The sequence below is a fragment of the Nomia melanderi genome, chromosome 9, assembly GCF_051020985.1.
Source record: "Nomia melanderi isolate GNS246 chromosome 9, iyNomMela1, whole genome shotgun sequence".
NCBI classification, from domain to species: domain Eukaryota; kingdom Metazoa; phylum Arthropoda; class Insecta; order Hymenoptera; family Halictidae; genus Nomia; species Nomia melanderi.
The window spans coordinates 8,082,394-8,102,820 of NC_135007.1; the positions used below are offsets into that span (position 1 = coordinate 8,082,394).

At 36.6% G+C, this 20,427-nt stretch overlaps 1 protein-coding gene across 8 annotated transcripts in view; it reads right to left on the reverse strand.

Annotated features, from left to right (window-relative positions):
• LOC116427826 (1-phosphatidylinositol 4,5-bisphosphate phosphodiesterase epsilon-1) overlaps positions 1-20,427 on the reverse strand; it is a 115,101-nt gene that overhangs the window by 41,182 nt on the left and 53,492 nt on the right. For all 8 annotated transcript variants that reach the window (XM_076370967.1, XM_076370973.1, XM_076370970.1 and 5 more), the window contains 3 exons: positions 6,377-6,673; positions 4,141-4,472; positions 3,319-3,464 (listed from right to left, as the gene is read on the reverse strand). In XM_076370967.1, the coding sequence (XP_076227082.1) occupies positions 3,319-3,443 (125 nt within the window). In that variant the 5' untranslated portion in view covers positions 3,444-3,464; positions 4,141-4,472; positions 6,377-6,673. The remainder of the gene's footprint in view (positions 1-3,318; positions 3,465-4,140; positions 4,473-6,376; positions 6,674-20,427) is intronic.

The following is a 20,427-nucleotide window of genomic DNA, read 5'->3' on the forward strand; positions in this document are numbered from 1 at the left end:
AGCTCGAGTGGTATCGTGAGGAGAGGGTGAATTACAAGTGCATATACCGAATGAAACGCAGTCATCGAGGGAAACCGTCGTGTATAGAACGACGATGGTTTATCTTCCTGTTCGCGGTTCCACGGACCGCTTCCGGTTTTACAGTGCAGGTAATAAAAACTGCTTTATTCCCGCATTCCTCCGCGAACCGTCCACGCGGTGGCCACTTAAGGGAAACCTTGTTCTGCCGGCAAACATGTGAAAAAAACTCGAGACCTTTTTAATGACGGCTGGAGAGGCAGGCGTATCTAGAAGTGCGGGAGCAATGATTTGAAAGCGGTTCAACCTTTTCAGAACGATTATTGCGATGCTTGCGCGTTTGCACCTTTGACGACGAAACCGTTCCCGCAATGCCGACCATTTAGTTGAAATATAATGGCACTCCCTTTAATGGCACTTTCAAACCGGGCTCCCTTCATTCAGCATTCGACAACGCGTAATAATAAAACAGCGTACGTATCTCGCGCGATATCTTGCTACAATTGACGTACATTTATATTCTTCAGCCTTTTATTCGGAGTAACTTATTCGCGATATTATTACGACAATGTTTATCATTTATTCTTTCGTATTAAATCATTTTGAAATTCTACGATGGACAGTGTAACACTTTGACTCGCGTGTTACTTGAATTCGAGTGACATCATTTTGTAGATAAACTTGGAAATTTAGTTTTTTAATCAACGTATCGAACGAACTGAATTTTTATTGGATGCACGAGATATAAGAAAGATAGCAGAACGATTATCGGGAAGAGTGTCGACCTTTTACTGTCTACTTTATTAACTGTCCCGACTGGATAAGAGTTTTGATGTTTACTTGGCAGTCGAAGTGATAATAGATCTGTAACTCATGATTATAATTGGAATTTCATTCGAATAAAGAACGTGTGTAACTAAATTCGTTGTTATTTGAAAAGAGCTCAAAAATATAAAGTAACGTATCCTTTGTAATTGTTATCTCTGATTTAACCACGGGTTGCAACCTGTGTTATGGAGAGAAATAAATTGAATATGTAAAGCGTATTTGTTCGGCAGTAAATTTGTCCCGATATTAAAATATCACTAGGAAAGGAGGATTTCATTTAACTGGAATAACCGTCGGTTAAACTCAGTAATTTCCGGCGTTGAATGATCCATTGACTGGCAAAGAGTCCGTGAAAAATCGCCGGGGAAATGGTCGGGATTATTTTTCGCGAAGTTCACCCTTCTTACCCTCGAGTGGCCCGCCTAGGTAAAGCGGAAACAGTTTCGCCAAACTTCCGCCGCGGAAGAACGCGGTTAGAGTGCGAAATGATTTTAGAAACTGCGCGACGAAACAGAAAATACGTTTCACGGGAAGCTGCGACGCCCGACCGACCGGCGCGGCGTTGAAATTTCTTTAGAGTGCGTTCCCGTGCCCGAGAAATAATGCATGCACGAAAATAAGAAGCACGGCTTGGGAGAACCCGTCGCATTCCATAATGCATGCGACCTCGGATGCACAGGAGATATTAACGGCGAAGTCCAGTGACTATTTGTATTCCGAAGGATTTACAGCGTAACGCTTTTCCTACAATTGTGAAAGCGGATAAATGTTTCAATTGTTTGAAGTACCATTGGTTTATACACGCACTTTGAAATTAATATTGCACTCCAATGCACTGGAATTAGATGGGAGAACTTCTTATAATTTTTGTATTAACGTTAGTACTGTCGAATCAAGTTGGCAATGAATAAAACAATTGAAGTGCATAAAGAAATATGAAAAATGAATGGAATAGTTTATTTTATGTCAAGTAATTTTTTATGTCATCGATGTTCTGTGAAAGTAATTATTTATATGATGAAGCGTGTTATTTTTTGTGTCTTGTGGTTTGCAACATAATTATATATCTAGCTGTTAAATTTTGCGCACATGTGATTATATAGAAACTTTGCCAAAACTGAATTTCATGTTGACCCTTTGAGTGGAACTATCGAGCTGTGCGTGTTCTCAGTGTGGATTTCGCAAATTATTTTACAAATATGCTGTATCGCTACTAAAATAATTTTCTGATTTTCATAAATAAATTTCATTGAAGCTGTAATATTGTAATTGTTTTTAAAACAGTAGCGTCCATATGGTCGTGGCAAAATTAAACAGCGTAAGCAGGATCGTTTGATTCAAAATAAATCATCAAACAAAGGGTTAACAGTTTAAATTAAATACAATCGATATTTTTGTTGAAGGTACCGTTAATAGAAAATCACGTGAACCATGTTGTCTGCTATTTAACACTAAAACTACCAGTAATTAGAGTGACTTACTTCCAATTTTGTATAAAAATTAAAGAAATACGTTCCTTCAGATTCGACGGGTCTGCTAGTATAGTATCTGTGAAAATATACGAATCTAATCGAAAATTTCCTTCAAAAACGTCTTCATAATTTAAATACTTGCAACATAAGAATTCTGAAGCGGGTCAAATTGACCTGCCCAGTAGTTTTAATGTTAATGTATCGAAGGTGTTTCCACAAACGCGAAAGCGGTTCGGTTTCGGTCATTCTATTAATGTTATTATGTGTGCAATGTTGCCATATTTGCATAAAGGACACATGATACTTGATAAGCGTGAAACCAATATGTGCACACGCGTATCAGGGAAATGGTATTGTTGCATCCGTTTGCTTTACGATTCTGTTATACAATCTAACGTTTTTCCCCTGGCGACGAATTATTTTATGGTGTAGTCGGGTCAGCTTTATTGACGGTCAGCGAACCTTCTGTATCGTTCGAATTATTTCAATAGGATCCGTTTACAACGAGATTGAATCGCAAAAGCTTTACATAACTTTCAATTAATTCCCCTCCTCCGGCCGAAATCGATTAAAAAGGTTTCCCTTGAAACACCGCCATGACAAACGCGGTTTTTATGTCGAACAGTTTAAATTACGAGCTTCTTTGTGCGCGAACATACGTACACGAAAGGATGGGAACTGTTTGTAAACACGATGATTAATGGCGGCGTTGTCGGCAAACGCAGCTTAGTTATTTATCGCTCAATTAATTAAGGAACGTACGCTAGTTACGTTAAGATTGTTCTACAATATTAATTATACCTAACTAGCTTACAACTAGCATTTTGACTGTTGAGCGCTTAAATGGTGACACTGTTCCGACCACTTCGTCTAATTTCAGGAAATAGTTGAGCTACTGTTCAAGACCATTATATCTCGACTACTATATTCTGCTTAAATAATTAATCGTGAACTCTTTCTGAAGATAGACAGAAATAAACGATGCGAAATAGATACTCACTTGAGGCCGCCGATAATTTCCATGGCTGAGTTAAAGTTTCCGATGTTCCAACAGGTTTGCGCCACTCGAAGCAAGCATGAGAGAACTGCCTGTTTTTCTTCTAATGTTGAGCCGTTTAGTATCATTTGAGCGGCCCATGAGCTTACCTATGTAACAAATAACAATAATTTGGAAATGAAAGAAATTGAATAGTATGTATCAACAGAAATTAAGGAACGAAAACATACTCTTTAAAACCTTTATAGACTTTCAGAAGTAGCATTCTAATTTTAAGGTTAGGAAGAAGGATCAATAAAGGGGAATGATCTCAGATCGAAGAAAGTAAAGCATTATTTAGAGTCTACCGGAAATTTTTATCCGTCCTCGAATTAAAATAAAATAACACATTTTCAATACATTTGTTAACCCATTGCTCTATGATTTTTACTTTATTTTTACTTTATTGTTAATAATTCAGCAGGAAAAGAAAAAAATTTGATTCTTATTCTATGTCTATGTTTAATCTTACTCCAAAGATTAACGATTGATAATAGAAAAGTAATGCTTAACTTATATTTAGAAAAAATAAACGATACTTAGATTCCTCGAATTTAGTTGAAAATTTTCGTCACGAGTCTGACACGATATTGTAAGTCAAGAGGTTAATATTTACTTAACAATACAATTTCCATTACTAATATCCTCTTCTCAGCGTAATGGCAATTTGTGGATTCCATTTTCGTAGAATAACTCATCTTCGGAATATTCAGATGAAATTATCAGACAAAAGTTTCCGGTAAACCTAATATCAGAAAATAAAAATGAACATTCCGAACGTCTCACCTCATTAAAACGATTGATGAGCGTTTGAACGGAGGAGGACAGGTTGGGAACAGGCCAGTTCGACTCTTCCTCGGTCTGGGTCGAGTTGTTGGTGGTGGTAGGAGCGTTGTAGCTGCGACTCGGCGACGGGGGTGGCCTGGCAGGTGGGTTCTGCGTGTTCAGTTCTTGCACCACGTGCCTTAGGTATTCTTGCGGAGGTACCTGGTAGAACAGCTGGTACTCGGTCTCCGTCAACCTGAGCGCCACCTCCTCGGGGAAGTGCAGCAGCTTGTGCAGATCCTCCAGCTCCTCAGAGCTCCGAGGCGGCTGCGGCTGCGGCCGCTTCTCCAGCTCTAATTAAACAATGTGTGAAAACTAACGCGAACAGGATTGTGCCCTGGCTTCTGAGGAAATTAATTTCTCTCAGTCAACATCCCGCTCTATCCTACTTCTGTTAAAACTAAGTTGTATGAAGGACCAAATAAGGAACAGTATTGCAATTGTATCCCCAGCGACCAGAAATGAAATTTTCGACTGTACTTCGTGCTGGTGTAATTAAACGATTGATTGCACGTGTTTGTACATTTATTTATTTTTGCGTTATAATAAATTTCAGTTTGTTTTCGTGTATTTATGTTAGATAATTTTATAGAATTTTAGTTGGTATTTTAATAGGAATTATTTTCTAGTGGAAAGATTGTTGAGTTGGGACATGGGATTAATATTGTTTCTGGAACATTGTCAGACGGAATGGTAAAAGATTGCGAGAACAGCAATAAGTCCATTTTCGAGTATCACGGTTCCGGGAAAAATAGTTGCGGCGCGTGTAAAAGCGTCCGCGTAAGCATCCCGAAAATTGTAAATCTGACCTATTTCCAGCGAAAATAATTAAGATTGGCGCGACTCGTTGAACCAGACGTGCACGGGCATAATACATGTTCGCGCAGACTCGGAAAATGTGCCAGTGGCATCCGTGTGGGGCGACAAGGGACTTCCGAGTAATTCGACGTATCCGGGACTGTTATTAAAGCAATTCGTAATCTTGAGCTGTCTAGATTTGAATATAACACCACCACTGAATTGCGCGACGGTGCCATTCATCATTACTAATTCTCAACACCTGAACTAGTTATATTATAATACTAATTATCAGACACATTTATCCATAAGATAGATAAAATCTAAAAAATGAAAGCCAATTTTATTTCTGTTGAAGTGTAATATTTATCAAATAATATATTTTTTATATACCAATCTCCAATCTATCGTATCACGTAGCATCATCAAGCAATGGTTATTATTTTACTAAATAACTATCTCGTGAAAATTAAAACAGTTCTATAAAGACAAAACCATGATAATTTAACAATACAAAATTTGATAGTTGTAAACCAAGTCCACTGTTGATAAAATAATCTTCAACCTCTTATTAAATTATTTTAATAATCCTTAACACAAATGTAAGGAGAGAAACACCTTAGTAGGATTTTAAAATGGTTAATTAAAACTAAAACTACCGATCAATGAAATTGACTTCTTGAAATTTCTCTACAGAAACTTCAAGAGTGCATCTATTGAGAGCTTAGTTAATTTACCATTTAACTTATGTATTGTCAGATCAGTTTCATTAATAATTTCTCAGAGAAACATCTATTATCTTTTAATAATTGCGAAAAGAAGAAATGAGGAATGGGTCATTTTGACTCGTCTGTTAGTTTTAGTATTAAATTGTTCGCATTTACATAAGCAGTTCCTAAACGAGACTAACTCTTCCCGCGCGCGCATTCATAACAATTATAAACGTACGCTGGAAATCCGCGTCTATCCTACACAAAGAAGATTTATTCCAATTATACATTTCACAAAAGTATTTATAAAACCATTTCAAAGTGAACCGAGGAGTATTCACATTTAACAAATTCAATTTAACCCTTTGCACTCCAGTGGCGCCTCTCAGTCGTCAATTGATTTGACACAGTAAAATTGTAAAGTTTGATGTCTAACATTAAATTTTGTATAATGCATCAATATGTGAAATATAGAAAGAAAATAGTTTTCTTTCTCAATGTATGTCCGATTTCTCATGAAGTCAATTTCAAAAAATGATCATCTGTAGCTCAATAGAAAATATTCAATATTTCCAGTGAAAAACTTCTGGATTGCAAAGAGTTAAAGTCACCGTGTGTCTGGCTCGATATTACGAGGCAAGGAGTTGAAGAGGTCCTGTTCAAAAGTGCGATACAATTTTCGGGCTAACCTTATCAGGTAATGGTTCGGCCACGTGGGGTGGAGGAAGCGGAAGTGGCTGTAGTATTCGCCGTTGGCGGTGATGAAAACGGCGCTTCCACCCGGGGGTGGAATCGCCACTGTTCACCGTTGAAATCAGCCCAACGACCACGTCGGGTAATCCCCACGTAGTTTTGCAGCCTGCATCAGGATGGCTCCATTGACCTCTATCTAGAAGGATCACTGGAACAATTTTCACCTTCTTCCTCGGTCTTCCCGTTCCTTCCTCGCCGCTTAAAGATTCCCCCGTCCCCTCACCCCGGCTGACCTGGAAATTAAAAAGATAAAGATGCTTTAGCTACCTGTTACCAGGACAAATTAAATCGAGATTAGCGGGAGGAAGATCGTAATCGAAGAACAGAGAAGAGGGGCTGAAAATATAACACAAGGGCTGGGGTATTATTCCTTGGTTGAAATCGAAACTCCAATTAATTTCCTGAATGAAGCATGAACTTCAATTATTTCTCCCAAGTAAAATGTAGACTTGAATTGTTCCATGAATAAAGTCCGAACTTCAATTGTTCCCTGAATAAAATGTACGGTTTAATTATTCCTCGGGCAAAACGGGAAATTCAGTTGTCCGTTAAACAAAGTTCGGTTACGTTCCGAGTGAAATGTAGACTGCCATTCATTCGTGAAGAGAATTGTACTTCGATACTGGTATTCCAGTGAAGGGTTTTATAGAAATATTTTTTAAAGGGTGTATAAATTCAGAGTTGTTTGGTTCCTCGTTGTACGTATGTGTCTCGAGTTGATGGTGTAATTTAACAGAATAAATTAAATAATTTGATTTACATTGTAATGCTCATTAATGTTATTAAATTGATGTGCGTATGGTATGTTAAAACAATACAGTTCGTGTATCGACATTCTCGGTAATACGGCGGAACAATGCATTATTGTCTTTACTTAATTCAGTGTACACGGTATCGTTAGTCAATACGTTACTCTGTTATTATGTTGTGTATCTAGAATTCTGTACCTCCAGGATCCGACACGCGCCTCTTGACAAGAGTGAACTGATTGCTGTGTCTTTATCAATAGAGCTAATCGATCTTACGACGTAACGACAAGTGCAACTCATCTGTCCATTGAATACAATGTATTTACGCTATTTACATGAATCAATCGATATTAATTGCTATAAATAACTTTCAAATAATTATCTACGAAAATGACACGTTGCATCCACTTTCAAAGTAATATTTTCCTAGATTAAATTTCGAGGAAACTCCTTCCAGTAAAATTTACAATCTCATTTTTGAGGTTTAATTTTCCTAAATAGAGTTTGCCATTAATTGCCTTCTAAGAAAATGCAAAAATAGTCCGCAATTACTTCGCCCGTTAATTTCTCCCATGGTTTCAGCAAATATTGCGGGCAGCGAAAGAATGCAATATCTTTTGTGCGCAACAGGCCTTTGCTGCACAATGCCAATATCAATTAGCATCGTAGCTATTATCGCAGAATTATGTAGCTAAATTTAATTGCGACGTGAATGGCGGCCAGTTTGTCCTGTTATGGAATTGCCCGGTGATATGCCGCGCGTTTGAGTAAACGGGTAAATGGAAAATTACCAATCGACGCGAAAGGAATAAATTACAGGGTAACACGTTCCACCGTCGAAAAGTGTCGCCGTTCTATAGAGGATTTCCCGTTACATTTGGGTAACGTCGGCAGTAACTTTCAGAAAGCGGCGCCGTGTTAATCCTTGAAGCGTCGAGGGCCTTACTTTGGAGCTACCGGCGAACTGTCGTCGACAGAACGCAATGGTAAATTTAACGACCCTCTGAGGGGCAATGTTAATTTCTGTTTCGTTGTTCTTTCTGGCTTAATCATCGCTGCTGTAGCGCAACCGTCTTCCTGGAACTTTCCGCGACTTTCCGTGGAAGCGTCGTGAATTTCGTCAATAATTTCAATTGCGGACATTTAACTCCTTCCATACCATAACTAACAATGAATTTTTTTATTGCATTAAACACAATTACTGTTCGTTCAGAAATTTGTTGGAAGAGCTTGAAAGTCCTGTTAAAGAATTAAAAGGGTTCTTAAATATTAATAGTTGGAGAACTGAATAATAATTTTTGTCGTTTCAATGTTAAAACAGGTAAGTACTGCTGATCATATTATTTAAATTTAAATTTGAATAATTTAATTCGAACTTTAACTATACAATTCTTTATCCTTTAAAAATCTTTCACCTTTAATTTAAAGGTAGAATCCTTTTTCTGACCATACCTTCATTATAATTAGAAATTTGGTACATCATATAATCTACATTTTTATTGTACATTGTATTAGAGTCTAGCAATATTTCAGTTGTAGAATTACATACTAATAAATAAGAAAACTGTTTAACTATTCCTGAAAAACTAGACATTCATAAATGAAAATAACGTTCACAAGATTGCCCGTGATTTGTCAAACACAATCTGTACCGTCCCACGTTTCTTCGCAATAAAATCGATCTCCCTAATCGACTACAAGGGCTAAGAAGTAACCGGCACATATTAAGATAAGCGTTTCCATAAATACAACTCGTTTGCTCGCAGGTCGATAATCGGTCGTCTGGAAACCCCTAAAGACGAGCTTAAACGCTGTGTAACCATTATTCGTCGCCTTAACGTGGCGACTCGTAATTCTAGCGAAACAAATTCCGAAGAATCCAATTTCATATCTATTTACATAGGAATTGAACCTTCTCAAATAGTAAAGGTACGTTTCAATTTTTACATAATGACCACTCATAAAAACCACCCTTCAAAGGCTGCACCTATTTTTGAATTTCTAAATTCAAAATTCCTCTTTACAGAAGCCTAACATTTATTTAATATTGAGACTTTAATGTTTAGACTGAATTTCTCCTAAATTTTAAAAACCTTTACTTCTAAACATAAATGTGTAAAATACAAAACGATAGGAATTTGAAAAAAATTGAATAATTTCGTTTTAATTTTCAATTTATTAAACCCGTGATCCTCTTACGCTGGAAAAACGTACGACGCATGTCGACATGAATTTGTTCCAAAATTGCCAATAACATTTTACACACATCGATAGCATTGTTGCACTACAGATTCTAGATTATTCTGAAATGCATCACTTTGTACAAAATTATCAATTAACAAAATTAATGTACATTTCTACGTAAAATAGGTAAAAACAAATTACTTCACACGAGACTTTGCTAAGTTTCTAAATTAAGTAAAAATATTGACAGATGTTGAAATAAACGATTTTTCAACTACAAATGGATCTGTTCCACTTTCAAAGGAAACATATTTGCGATAACATACTACAATTAAACTTTTGATTAATTCATGAGGATATCGTATGTCATTGATTACATGATAAATCACCATTTCATTAAAACTACCATTAACTCATTTTTTCTGAAAATAGACTTACACCATTAAAAACGAAAAACGACTCATAACTCCTGTCTCCATGAATCGCCGTGGAAATTTTAGATCCCGTATAAAAATTCGCGATCCAGTTGTAATACTCGAATAAAATATTTTTTTGGCAGGACACGTTGACAAAGTTTATTCGGAAAGTCGAGGGGCACTCCTCGTATCGGGAGATTTAGTGGGAGAATGAAATATGCGACTCAACATTGAAAAGAAATGCACGAGTTTTAGTTTCCCGGTATCAAGGGCCGCCGAAGTGGAAACCTGCGCGCCAGAAACATTCAGGGTCTGGTTTGTGATAAAAATTAAGGTCAGTTCGAAGGTATTTGCGCGCGGCGCGGCGCTCGCGGTTGTTACGTCGCGAGATAGGTTATCAAAAATTACAGGTTTAGGAAAGTAGAATAATTCCTCGGTGTTCCGTTTAAGCTCGTTTCACACTAAAGAAGTTTATCTCGTTTGCACTAGCTACGGTGTACAATATTGTACCCACGTCCTGTTTTCCCGCCCGCAGATTTTATGAAACTGGCGAGAACGTGTGCGTGTTGCCGAGGAAAACTCCGCTGGAGGTGGAGAATGTTCAGTAACTTTTCAGGTTTATTAGTCTCGAGGGTGGTGCTCGGCTTCTTATTGAAACAAAGTTTCAGTACCGTTGACTAATTGGAGGATACGTTTCTTCGTTTCCCGACTAGCAACGATTTCACAGATTCTTACGGATCCCTGTGACCAACGATTTCTCCTCGTAACACTAGAACCACCGTGGCGGAAAATTGAGGTTTCGAAATTTGTTTATAGAAACTATAAAACTGCATCCATTGACATTTCCGCCGATTTAAAATTTAGTTTGCCTGTTGCTAAATCAATTTCTTTGATTATTTCTCAGAGAATCGACCGTTATCTTTTCAATAATTGCAAAAGGAAAAAATCAAGATTGGGCCATTTTGACGTGTGTGGTAATTTTAGTGTTAACAATAGAACTACCGAGCAATTGGAGTGGCTTGTTTCCAACTTTTTATACAAATTAGAATAATATACTTCTCGAGATTTGAATGGTCCCTTATTTTTGTATCTGCAGGAATATACAAATTCATTTTACAATTTTTTGCAACAGCTCCGACATAATTTAAATACTTGCAAAATAAAAATTCTAAAACGGGTAAATTTGACCTGTCTGTCAGTTTCAGTGTTCATCCTCCTGATGTCGACGAAATTTTTGTTCTACCTCCAGCGTTACGATATTTTTGTATAAATTTCTTGCTTCTAACGCATAAATTGATGTAGAAATATTTAAAAAGTAGCGAGCTTTGTTAAATTTTCACGAGTACGAAATGTGTTGTTGAAAATATAGAAATGGATGTTTTACATTTACATTAATATTTTAATGTTTCATTACGGTTATTGGTGTATTTTCCTTGGAAATGAGAAATGCATTTGTCCATTATTCATGGATTATATGTGTCAATAATTTATCAGTTCAGATCAAACAGTTGCAGAAACATTTCGAACTTCAATTACGTTACTATTTCAACGAAACAAATAAGGGAAAACAAGTAGGAAGTAATACAGGGGTGCAACAAGGTGTGAAATGGAAGTTGTACACCTAACGAAATCTAACTTTGAAGGTGCAGAAATGTCGCGGCGAATGGAAAAAGGTGACAGTAAAGGGCGAAACAGAAACTTTATTTCTAAGCTGTATGTTGACCTGAAAGTGCCATTAGCAACTCTCGAAAGTAGAACTTACTAGTGAACCTAATCGTCAGAGAAACAGGTTGACAGCTTGCTCTCCAGAAGATGTTTCTATTCGTGAGAACGAAACACGCAGGTGTACAATTCCGAGGCAAGTACTTTGGGACCACTTTTATAAGGATTTATAGGTAACATTGAGAATCCTCCACAGTGCAATTGCACCATTGCGAAGAAGGTGGTGTCTTAAAATATTAATTAATTACATATATAATTTTGTGTCTTAGAAATTATAAATGTACCCAACCTATAAAAATTGATTTTCTTATTTCTATTGCACCATTGCGAAGAAAATGATGCTTTAAAATATCAATTAATTACATCGATAATTTTGTATCTTAGAAATTATAAATGTACCTAACCTAATTACAATAATTTATTACAAACACTGTCATGTTCCTATTTAGAGATTAGTTAAAAACCTAGAGCAATAGAATCATAAATTTTAAAGCTGCAATAGTTTTAATTCAAAATATTCAGTATAATAAATAACATACATTTTTCCATTGTCATTTGAATACATCAAAAAATTATTTTTGATGCACAGTTGCTGGTGTTGACGTTTTCGGGTGAGAGTCGAAAGAAGAATTATCCCCACCGTTTCGCTAACACTGCAGTTCGCTTCAAGGATTGAAATATACACTGAAAATCTCAGCAGTAGCAAGTGCATGTATTACACCGGCAGTACAAGCATTAAATCTTTCATTTCTGACATCACCGTTGCCGTTTACGGGCCGAAAATTCACAGTTTAACGATTTAAATCTCCAAAAAAATCTTATTCCCATCCGAATACATTTGGGAAACATTATTACTTCGGGGCCAACGTCACATACTTCTGACGTTTAACATATCGTACCTTGAGCAAAGAAAATTCAATTACTTTCACGTATGTTTTCCTTGAAAGTCGTAACGCACGGTATAAGACGTAGGAATTAATGAGATTTCTTCCTTAAATTTTATTTACATGTTATAAAAATGATTTTGTTACGTTTAATGAAATATCACAACTACGATACGAACGGAAATTCTATTCTCATGAAATGAAAGATAAACAATCGACAGACTTCATTATAATAATTTTTTCACAAGACATCACCGTAATAATGCGATTTCTGTGTCCATCTTTTACACACTTCAAAAACGAAAGACTCGTTTCGTTTTATCGATGGCCGACCCTATCCCGTTAATTCTAGGTGGAGTGAGAAATAAACGAGTGGATTCCATTCGTCAGGCTTTGCATCAGTGAAGTAAGCGGAAGCGAATCGATGGAATTCAATTCCTGCTCCAACAGAATCTAATGAAATATTCCTTTACGTCACTTATATAAACGGTTGTGTGTGCGTATACATGTCTGCGAGCACAAAGTATCTGCAACAGTTCCTTTTTTTTCCCCTTTTGTGTTCCTCGGTGAAATAGTATCGATTGACGGCGGTGAGAATACAGTGGACGTCGGATACATAAACCGTGATTGAAGGTATTTTAATGATCGAGCAAAGGATGCAGATAAAACGCGATAAACAGTGAGATACTCGTATTAATTAATTAAGTATTTCACTGTAAATTAATTGGAATCCTATCTATTGTGGAGTGCCTATCAATCGGTATAGAAAATTCATTTCCATTGTACCAAGAGTCCTTTGTGTAAAATTCACGGTGACGTGAAATTTCGCGAACAATTAGGAATATTGATAATTCGTTAAAAAATAAACTTTTGTAGATTATTCGGAATACATTAATTTATAGATTAATTTTTCATTTCTTCATTATTCCGTCTTTCTATCTTTTCGCTGTTTCATGGGCAGCACAGTTTGATCGAAAGAAAGATTTGCAGCCAATCAAATGCGAATAAACGGATAATATCAGTTTCAATTAATTTTTCATTTATAGTTTCTTATCGACTGGATTCCTTGTATTACATTTTCGTATTCTTGATTCTATTCCGGGTTCCTTTACTTTCCAGCCTGTAGATTGTAACGAAAGCTTTTATAAAATCGCGCTTAAATCTCATCACGAGACAGCTTTTTCTACCCCTTGCGAGACAATGCTCCCAGCATCAACACAGCGGAGCATCAAAGTATAAGTGAAGAAGCGCACCGAAGGAAAAAAGGAACGTGTCGTTCTTTCGTTCCGCGCACCGTGGAAAACGGTAATACCATTTTTTTCAGGTTAACCTGCTATTTTCTTCTTGAACGCTCGCGGAACGCATACAAACGTAATAAAATAGAAAATTATATCTCTTTATATATAAAACACGAATGGCTTCTTTCTTACATGTTTATTAAAATAGTAAAATATTTTACTAACTTCTTAAATAATTGCGACTATTATACAATATTTATTTATTTTTTTTGCGAAATAATAACTTTGTAGGTTGCATTTAATAACAGTTGGTAAATAGTTGAGGTTGTATCTAACAACATTCCTTAGTAAAAAAATTATTATAACAATTTTTAACATCTGTACCCTCAAATTCGTGCTACTGATTGTAGAATAGAATGTAAAATGGAATTCTTTGATACAATGTTCTACTTTTCATTGTAACTAGAATATCTTAAGAATAAATATATAGAAGCAAATGTTTGCATCATGCCAAAACATTTAAAAGATTTTAATAAATTTATTATTATTTCTTATTTCAAGTAGTTTGAGCATATGTATAAAAATATAAAACAGTATATATTTTTATTTTATCTTTTCCCACTTTATAATGCTGCAGGTCAAGGACATGTGAACTGGTAGAACTTAAAAAATTTCCAAAGACCTAGAATACTTTCATAAGGAATGGACGGAAGTTCGAAATCTTTTCCCGCGTTCCATCTATATACCTCCAGCAGCTTTTTGAAATATTCTAAGTCCCGTCGACTTACACGTGCTTCTGAAATTTTCGATGCTCGCTCGACCCTTATGTTGGCTGGGATAAATGGAACTTCGAGAAATTATACCGAGTTTAAGCGAGCTTCGAAGTTGGCATTAAAAAGAGATGTGTACAGAGAAAATGTTGAAGCATTAGAAATGTTCTACAGCTTCGCGTTAAAAAATAAATATGAGAATCTTGATAAGGTACGAGAGAAACTTTCTATTTAATTTTTTCAAGTTACATCAATCCGTATGCGCAAAAAAATATTCCTCGCGAAAGTATTCGCAGAAATATAACGTACGATATAAAAAATGACAGGATTAGAATTCTTGTCATCCCATAAATCTCAATTTAATGCACGTGCTTATATAGATCTTTTTAAGCGACCGTTGTTTTTTCTTGGCCGAAATAGTATCTAAGATCATAAAATCCAATTCTTCCCGGAAAGGCTATTCCTTTTAAAACCGGAGTTTGCTTTTATCTTTAAAATAACGAACCGTCTATCTCCATTACCTTGAGCTTCCAAATAATACAGTTCCGCTCATACGGAAGCTACTTTTCTTACTTTCACGTTTTCTTTGCTGTACCAATTTTCGGCTGGTGACAAATGACCGCAGGGTGACTGGCATTCATTTAAAATACCGCTTCCTCCACAATACAACGTAGATTGTTTCCGACAATATCTGTCGACACTTGAGTTCCATATATCACTCGAGTACGGAAACCTGGCATTAAACAACCTTTCGTCGACGTGACACGCTTAAAGAGATATTACTTACATTTTTCATAATCGAGGTGAATAATACTGCCCCGTAAGTCTCGACGCGAACTCGTTTAATCGCTCGAGAAATATCGGACAGAGAATGTTAATTAATATATGTATTTTAAGGAACTCTAATAACTTCGGTAACTTCGACATTTTAAAGTTTTTTTTTTTCATTTGTCGATCAATGAATTAGTAATGGAATAATCAGTTCATGGAAAATGTAATTCGATTACTCAACGTCGAAAATAAAACTCACTGGAAAGCTTTTGTTCAAATATAATTATAAATAATAAAAAAAGTAATTAAATCAGAAAATAATGAAACAGTAAAATAATTAAATAAATAACAAAATAAAAAAAGAAATTATCGTTTCGACGGCTACATTCAGAACAATATTTCCCAACAAAACGGCGAGAAGCGTTCAAACGCAAAAGGCAGCGAAATCCGAACACGTGCGTTATGTCGACACAAAAATAGACAGGATCGAAGGAGAGCGAGCGCTGGTTCATAAAAATCCAATTACCCGATTCCGAGGAGGGATACGTCGGTGATTATTTCGGCGAGATAACAGAGCTGAATCCGCGCGTGTAACCCGCGCGTTTCTGAATATACGAAAGCCAATTGACCGTGGTTCAGAAACGTTGGTACGGTGCGCCCCGCTCGCCGAGAAAACGTGGGTGAACACGTGTAATATGTTGGCGGCCGGGCCCGTCAGTGCTGTGCAACCTGTCTAAGGCACAGCCTTTAGGGCCTATGCACACGAGCGACGGGATCTCGCTGTGATTGTTTTGTTTGTGACTTCTTAGACTAAGTTCTTCTGTCTCGCGAAAGAGGGATAAGAGAGCTTTACGTCTTTGTTTTTCAAAATCGGCGTGTGTTTTTGCATGCATCGACGGCTGGAAGCGAATTATCTGACTGCCACGGGGATCACCGATGATCTTCAAAATTACTGACGAACGTTTATAATAAGAAAACTAATGTCGAATAAAAATATTGAGTAACATAAGCAGTTAGGTAACAATGTAATATGAGTATTATGACACGAAATCATTAATAATTATTTTCAATATCATTTGCCTTTGTTATTAATGAATAGGTATTGCTATACAGAACGCACGAAATTCTAGTGGCAATCAACGTATTAACAAACGACGACGAGACGAGACGCGGCGCGTGGATGAATGTTTAAAGCGGCCACGAGAGAAGATGCCAGAGGAGAATGCATAAAAAGGAAGAATCGCCGCGCGCGGATTTATGCGAGCCCGCACGCGAAAGTGAACCATTTCATCCTATCGCTGGAGTTATTACTAGGCAGCCTCGCGTGCTATTTTCTATGTCCCCCATCAATATGCATGCAAATATGTACAAACACGAAGATAGTTTGTATCGGAAATTTAAATAAAAATCATTCGGAACGTGGACGCGAATTTTGAAAGGGCGTTTCACTGAGTCAACAGTGAATGTAACTGGGAAATGTTGAGTGGGCATTGATGTGACGAATCAAAGTAATATTAAGTACGTAGTGGAAGGTGTTTGATTTTGCTTCGTTGTTCTGGTTTGACATTTTTTGGTCTGTATTTCAATTTTATAGTATTAGGTTTTAAATCATTTTCAGGTTTTAAATACTGATGGATATATTCGTTTAATAGGATTTTTGATGGTGCAGGTTATGAGGATGTTATATGATTGAGGCTATTTATTCGATGAAACGGAGACTGGAAAATGGAGATTTACTTTGATGGTTGCAATTTCAATTTTAACGAAATTTAGTTCACGGAATGTGTAACCGTGAGAATTGATGTTGAATTCGGTACAAAGAATGACGTTACTCGCATGCAACTGATGGAACAGTCGTCGTCGGGTCAGCTACTTCACTCGCGTGTCTGATCATTACACGCTGTTTCCACTTGAATATATGTAACAACCTGTGACGCAAATAATTCGATTCCCTTTATGTTTGTAGATATTGTAGACCATTTACACAAATTGGCGATTAAATCTGGCGTGACAATGTACGTATCTCCTAAATGAATTTAACTGAATAATTTATACTAAATTACTAATGCAAAACATACAATTTTACGATGTCCTTGATATCTATACTTGTAAAAATGATTTATATTTATGATAAGTACGTTAAAGATTTGTTCAATTTGATTATCCTTGGAAAATAAATTTCAAAGTAAGTTTGGAAGGTTCGGAATAATAGTAAATAAAGTAACGTAATTCATTTACATACGTCTGAAAACATTCGAAACATGCACAGTAGAGAAAGAACGGCGCGTGCCTAAAATATCATGAGCACCAGGCTCTCTGAAGTGTAATATCGCGTCTGATCTCTACCGGAAGAATAGAACTTCGAGAAAAGTCCGCAATGTTACCAAACTGTCGTCCATCCCGACGACAGATGGTCATTGCAGCCAGCTCCCCTCTGAAACCGTGCTGAGAGCGTTTTAGAGGGAAAGAGACGTCGGTCTCTGAGAAAGTTTGGGAAAAACTTACGATTTCTGAGGAAGTTCGGTTAACATTTATCCATTAACTCTAGAAAAACCGCGAAAGAGAATCTTTCCAAGCCCACAAGATGCAAAATAATAAAAGGTGTTATTCTTCTCCCATAACAAGTACATTAAGAAAAAGTAATTTATCACTTCTATATTCATTTTCCAAGTTATTATGGTTTCATTTACTTTAGCTATTACTTCTTAGCGAAAGTATTCGAACATTTATTTTCTTTCTTCTCAGACAATCTAGTAACTTTTGTGAAATGCTTTTGGATTAATTAAATACCAATATTACAATAACTGCTATTAATAATTAATAACGATTAATATTATTAACACTAGAATTACCAAGCATTTAATATGATTGATATGCAGTCCCTGTAAAACTTGTAGCAATAGATTATTCTCAGTTTCTTTAGACATTCATTCTAGTATTCAAGTGAAACTATTTACATTCAAAAACATTTCGAATATTCAATGTTTTTAACGTATCAACAATTGCGAACCAAGAACAGCGAAACCAGTCCGTTTGACTGTTACGTTAGTTCTGCTGTTAAACGAAAGATAATTCAGCAAACTCGACGATATTCTCCATAAAATTCTTTACTTCCGATCGTTTCGCTCGATCTCTCTAGGGTTGACCTCTTGCCTCATAACAACGTGTTAAACTCATCGTGAAAATTTTCAATATAATTTAACAAACATAAATATTACTCAATTCATTCGAAGTCAAAGTAAATATAATTGTTCTGTAATCAATTATTATATTTCAAAGCAAACATATACGTAGGAAATGCCTAGAATTCTTCTCTTTCTCCAATAAATTATTCAAGACGAAGTAGTCGTATCGATCAAAGTTGAGAAAGAAATCATAGGGTATCGGTTTATGAAACTTTGGAAAACCGAGTGATTAATGTCGCATTCTCAAGTTCAGCAGTAAAACCCGGCGTTACCGGCTACGAGTTTAATAAAGGATACTTCCTGCGTAAACGGATTTCAGCGCTTAATTCGTGCGTGATTTATTGTCGCACGCATTACCGGATGCCAAAAGAATTATTAAAGTAAACGAAATCGCGTGGATACATATGTGGCACATTAGCGAACACGTGCCCAGGTGCATGCACTGACGTGCAGGGCGAGCGAACGTAGTACAGCGATATGTGTGCAGCGTGTAGAAGCTTCTCGACGATGGACACGTTATCACCGTTGCTGCTGGAGGACCATGATCGATCCTATCACCTATCAAACTCCATTAGCCTGTTCGTTCACCTGCTACCACCTGTATACCTGTGTTCCCAGATGTCAGGCTTTGCCGTGTTTGCTACGCGAAAGCTAATTTCACCGCAGACAATTAAGACACGCCGCGCTGGCGAGAATTTAGAATGACCGTTCTATTGATTTGGACACGTGTTCGGTTCGCTTGAACATGTCGTGTCTCCGCGTGCTTATTTACTTTTCTATTTTGATAGGCGCAGCGTTCTCCGTATCGATCTTTCACGTCGAAACGCGAGGAAACAGTCGAAACGGATGTGACAAAAACCGGTATCGCGCGTCGTAAAACGTCGTGTATCGAAGAAAGGATAACGTAAACGACATTCTTGTGATATTGCGCGATAAAGTGATCCGCAACGAACGCTGTCTGGGAATTGAAGAATTCGATCAAAGGAAACAATGTTAAATAAGGATATTGGATTACTTTGGACGTGTATTTGCACGCAGTTATTCGCCATTCTATGGGTTCATAGTAAACTTTCGATGACTTTTAAAGCGAGTTTGGCAAACAAGTTGGAAGGGCTTTGGGAACTGCGAACTAGTACTTCCAGGAACACTTAATTGCAATGAATTTTCAATTTTACTTGTAACTCTCGTCGCGCCAAGGTACCCACATTAAAATATTTAGAGTCAGTATTGATGCTCTCGGTGGATGTTCACGCGGTTATTCCGCGATACGCAAATTCCGGCGAAGCTGCTGTGTTCCCTCGTATCTGCCTGCGTGCACGTAATAAATATGGTAATGTAGTGAAATTATGATGAATTAATTAGTTATAATAAAGTCGATAGGTAATTGAATGCTGCAGGCCTTTCTCTAAACGCGATAAGATTACTTGGCACTTTATTAAATCAAATTACTGCTTCGAGTAAATTTCCTAAACTATATATAATCTTCGTAATAATAATTTATAGGTTACATTAATAGAAGTTTATTATTATTTCCAATGATAGCTTTTGACGGTTCAATTTCTATTTTCATTTTAGCCGTTAGTATTCATAAGTTAGTCAATTATCAAAATGAATTAAATAGATTATGGATCTACTATTCCACGCTCGAAATAAGATTCCTTAACACGTCGAATTGCCAACATTCACTGGTGACCTCCAAGCAAATCGAATTACTATAATATACTCAATTAAACAATGATTATTTGATAACATTTTCATATTACGAATAACGCTACTTAATAGGCTGACATTCATAACACAATTCAATCATATGATTTAATATTACCTTTTCTCCATTTCATGTATTTTGCTCTATGAAATCGTGCGGTATTCAACGTGTTAAAGTGAAGTTTCTATAAAATGGCTGCTTGAAATGAAACACGATTGTTACGTTCGAGAAATTATTATTCTTAACCACCAAGTACGAGACTACAGCGAAATATTCATCTGTTAATGAACTGTTCCAGCAGGACAAACGAGTTTCCCTAAGTAAACGTGCATCGGCTTCTAATTAACCGGTGTCGATACT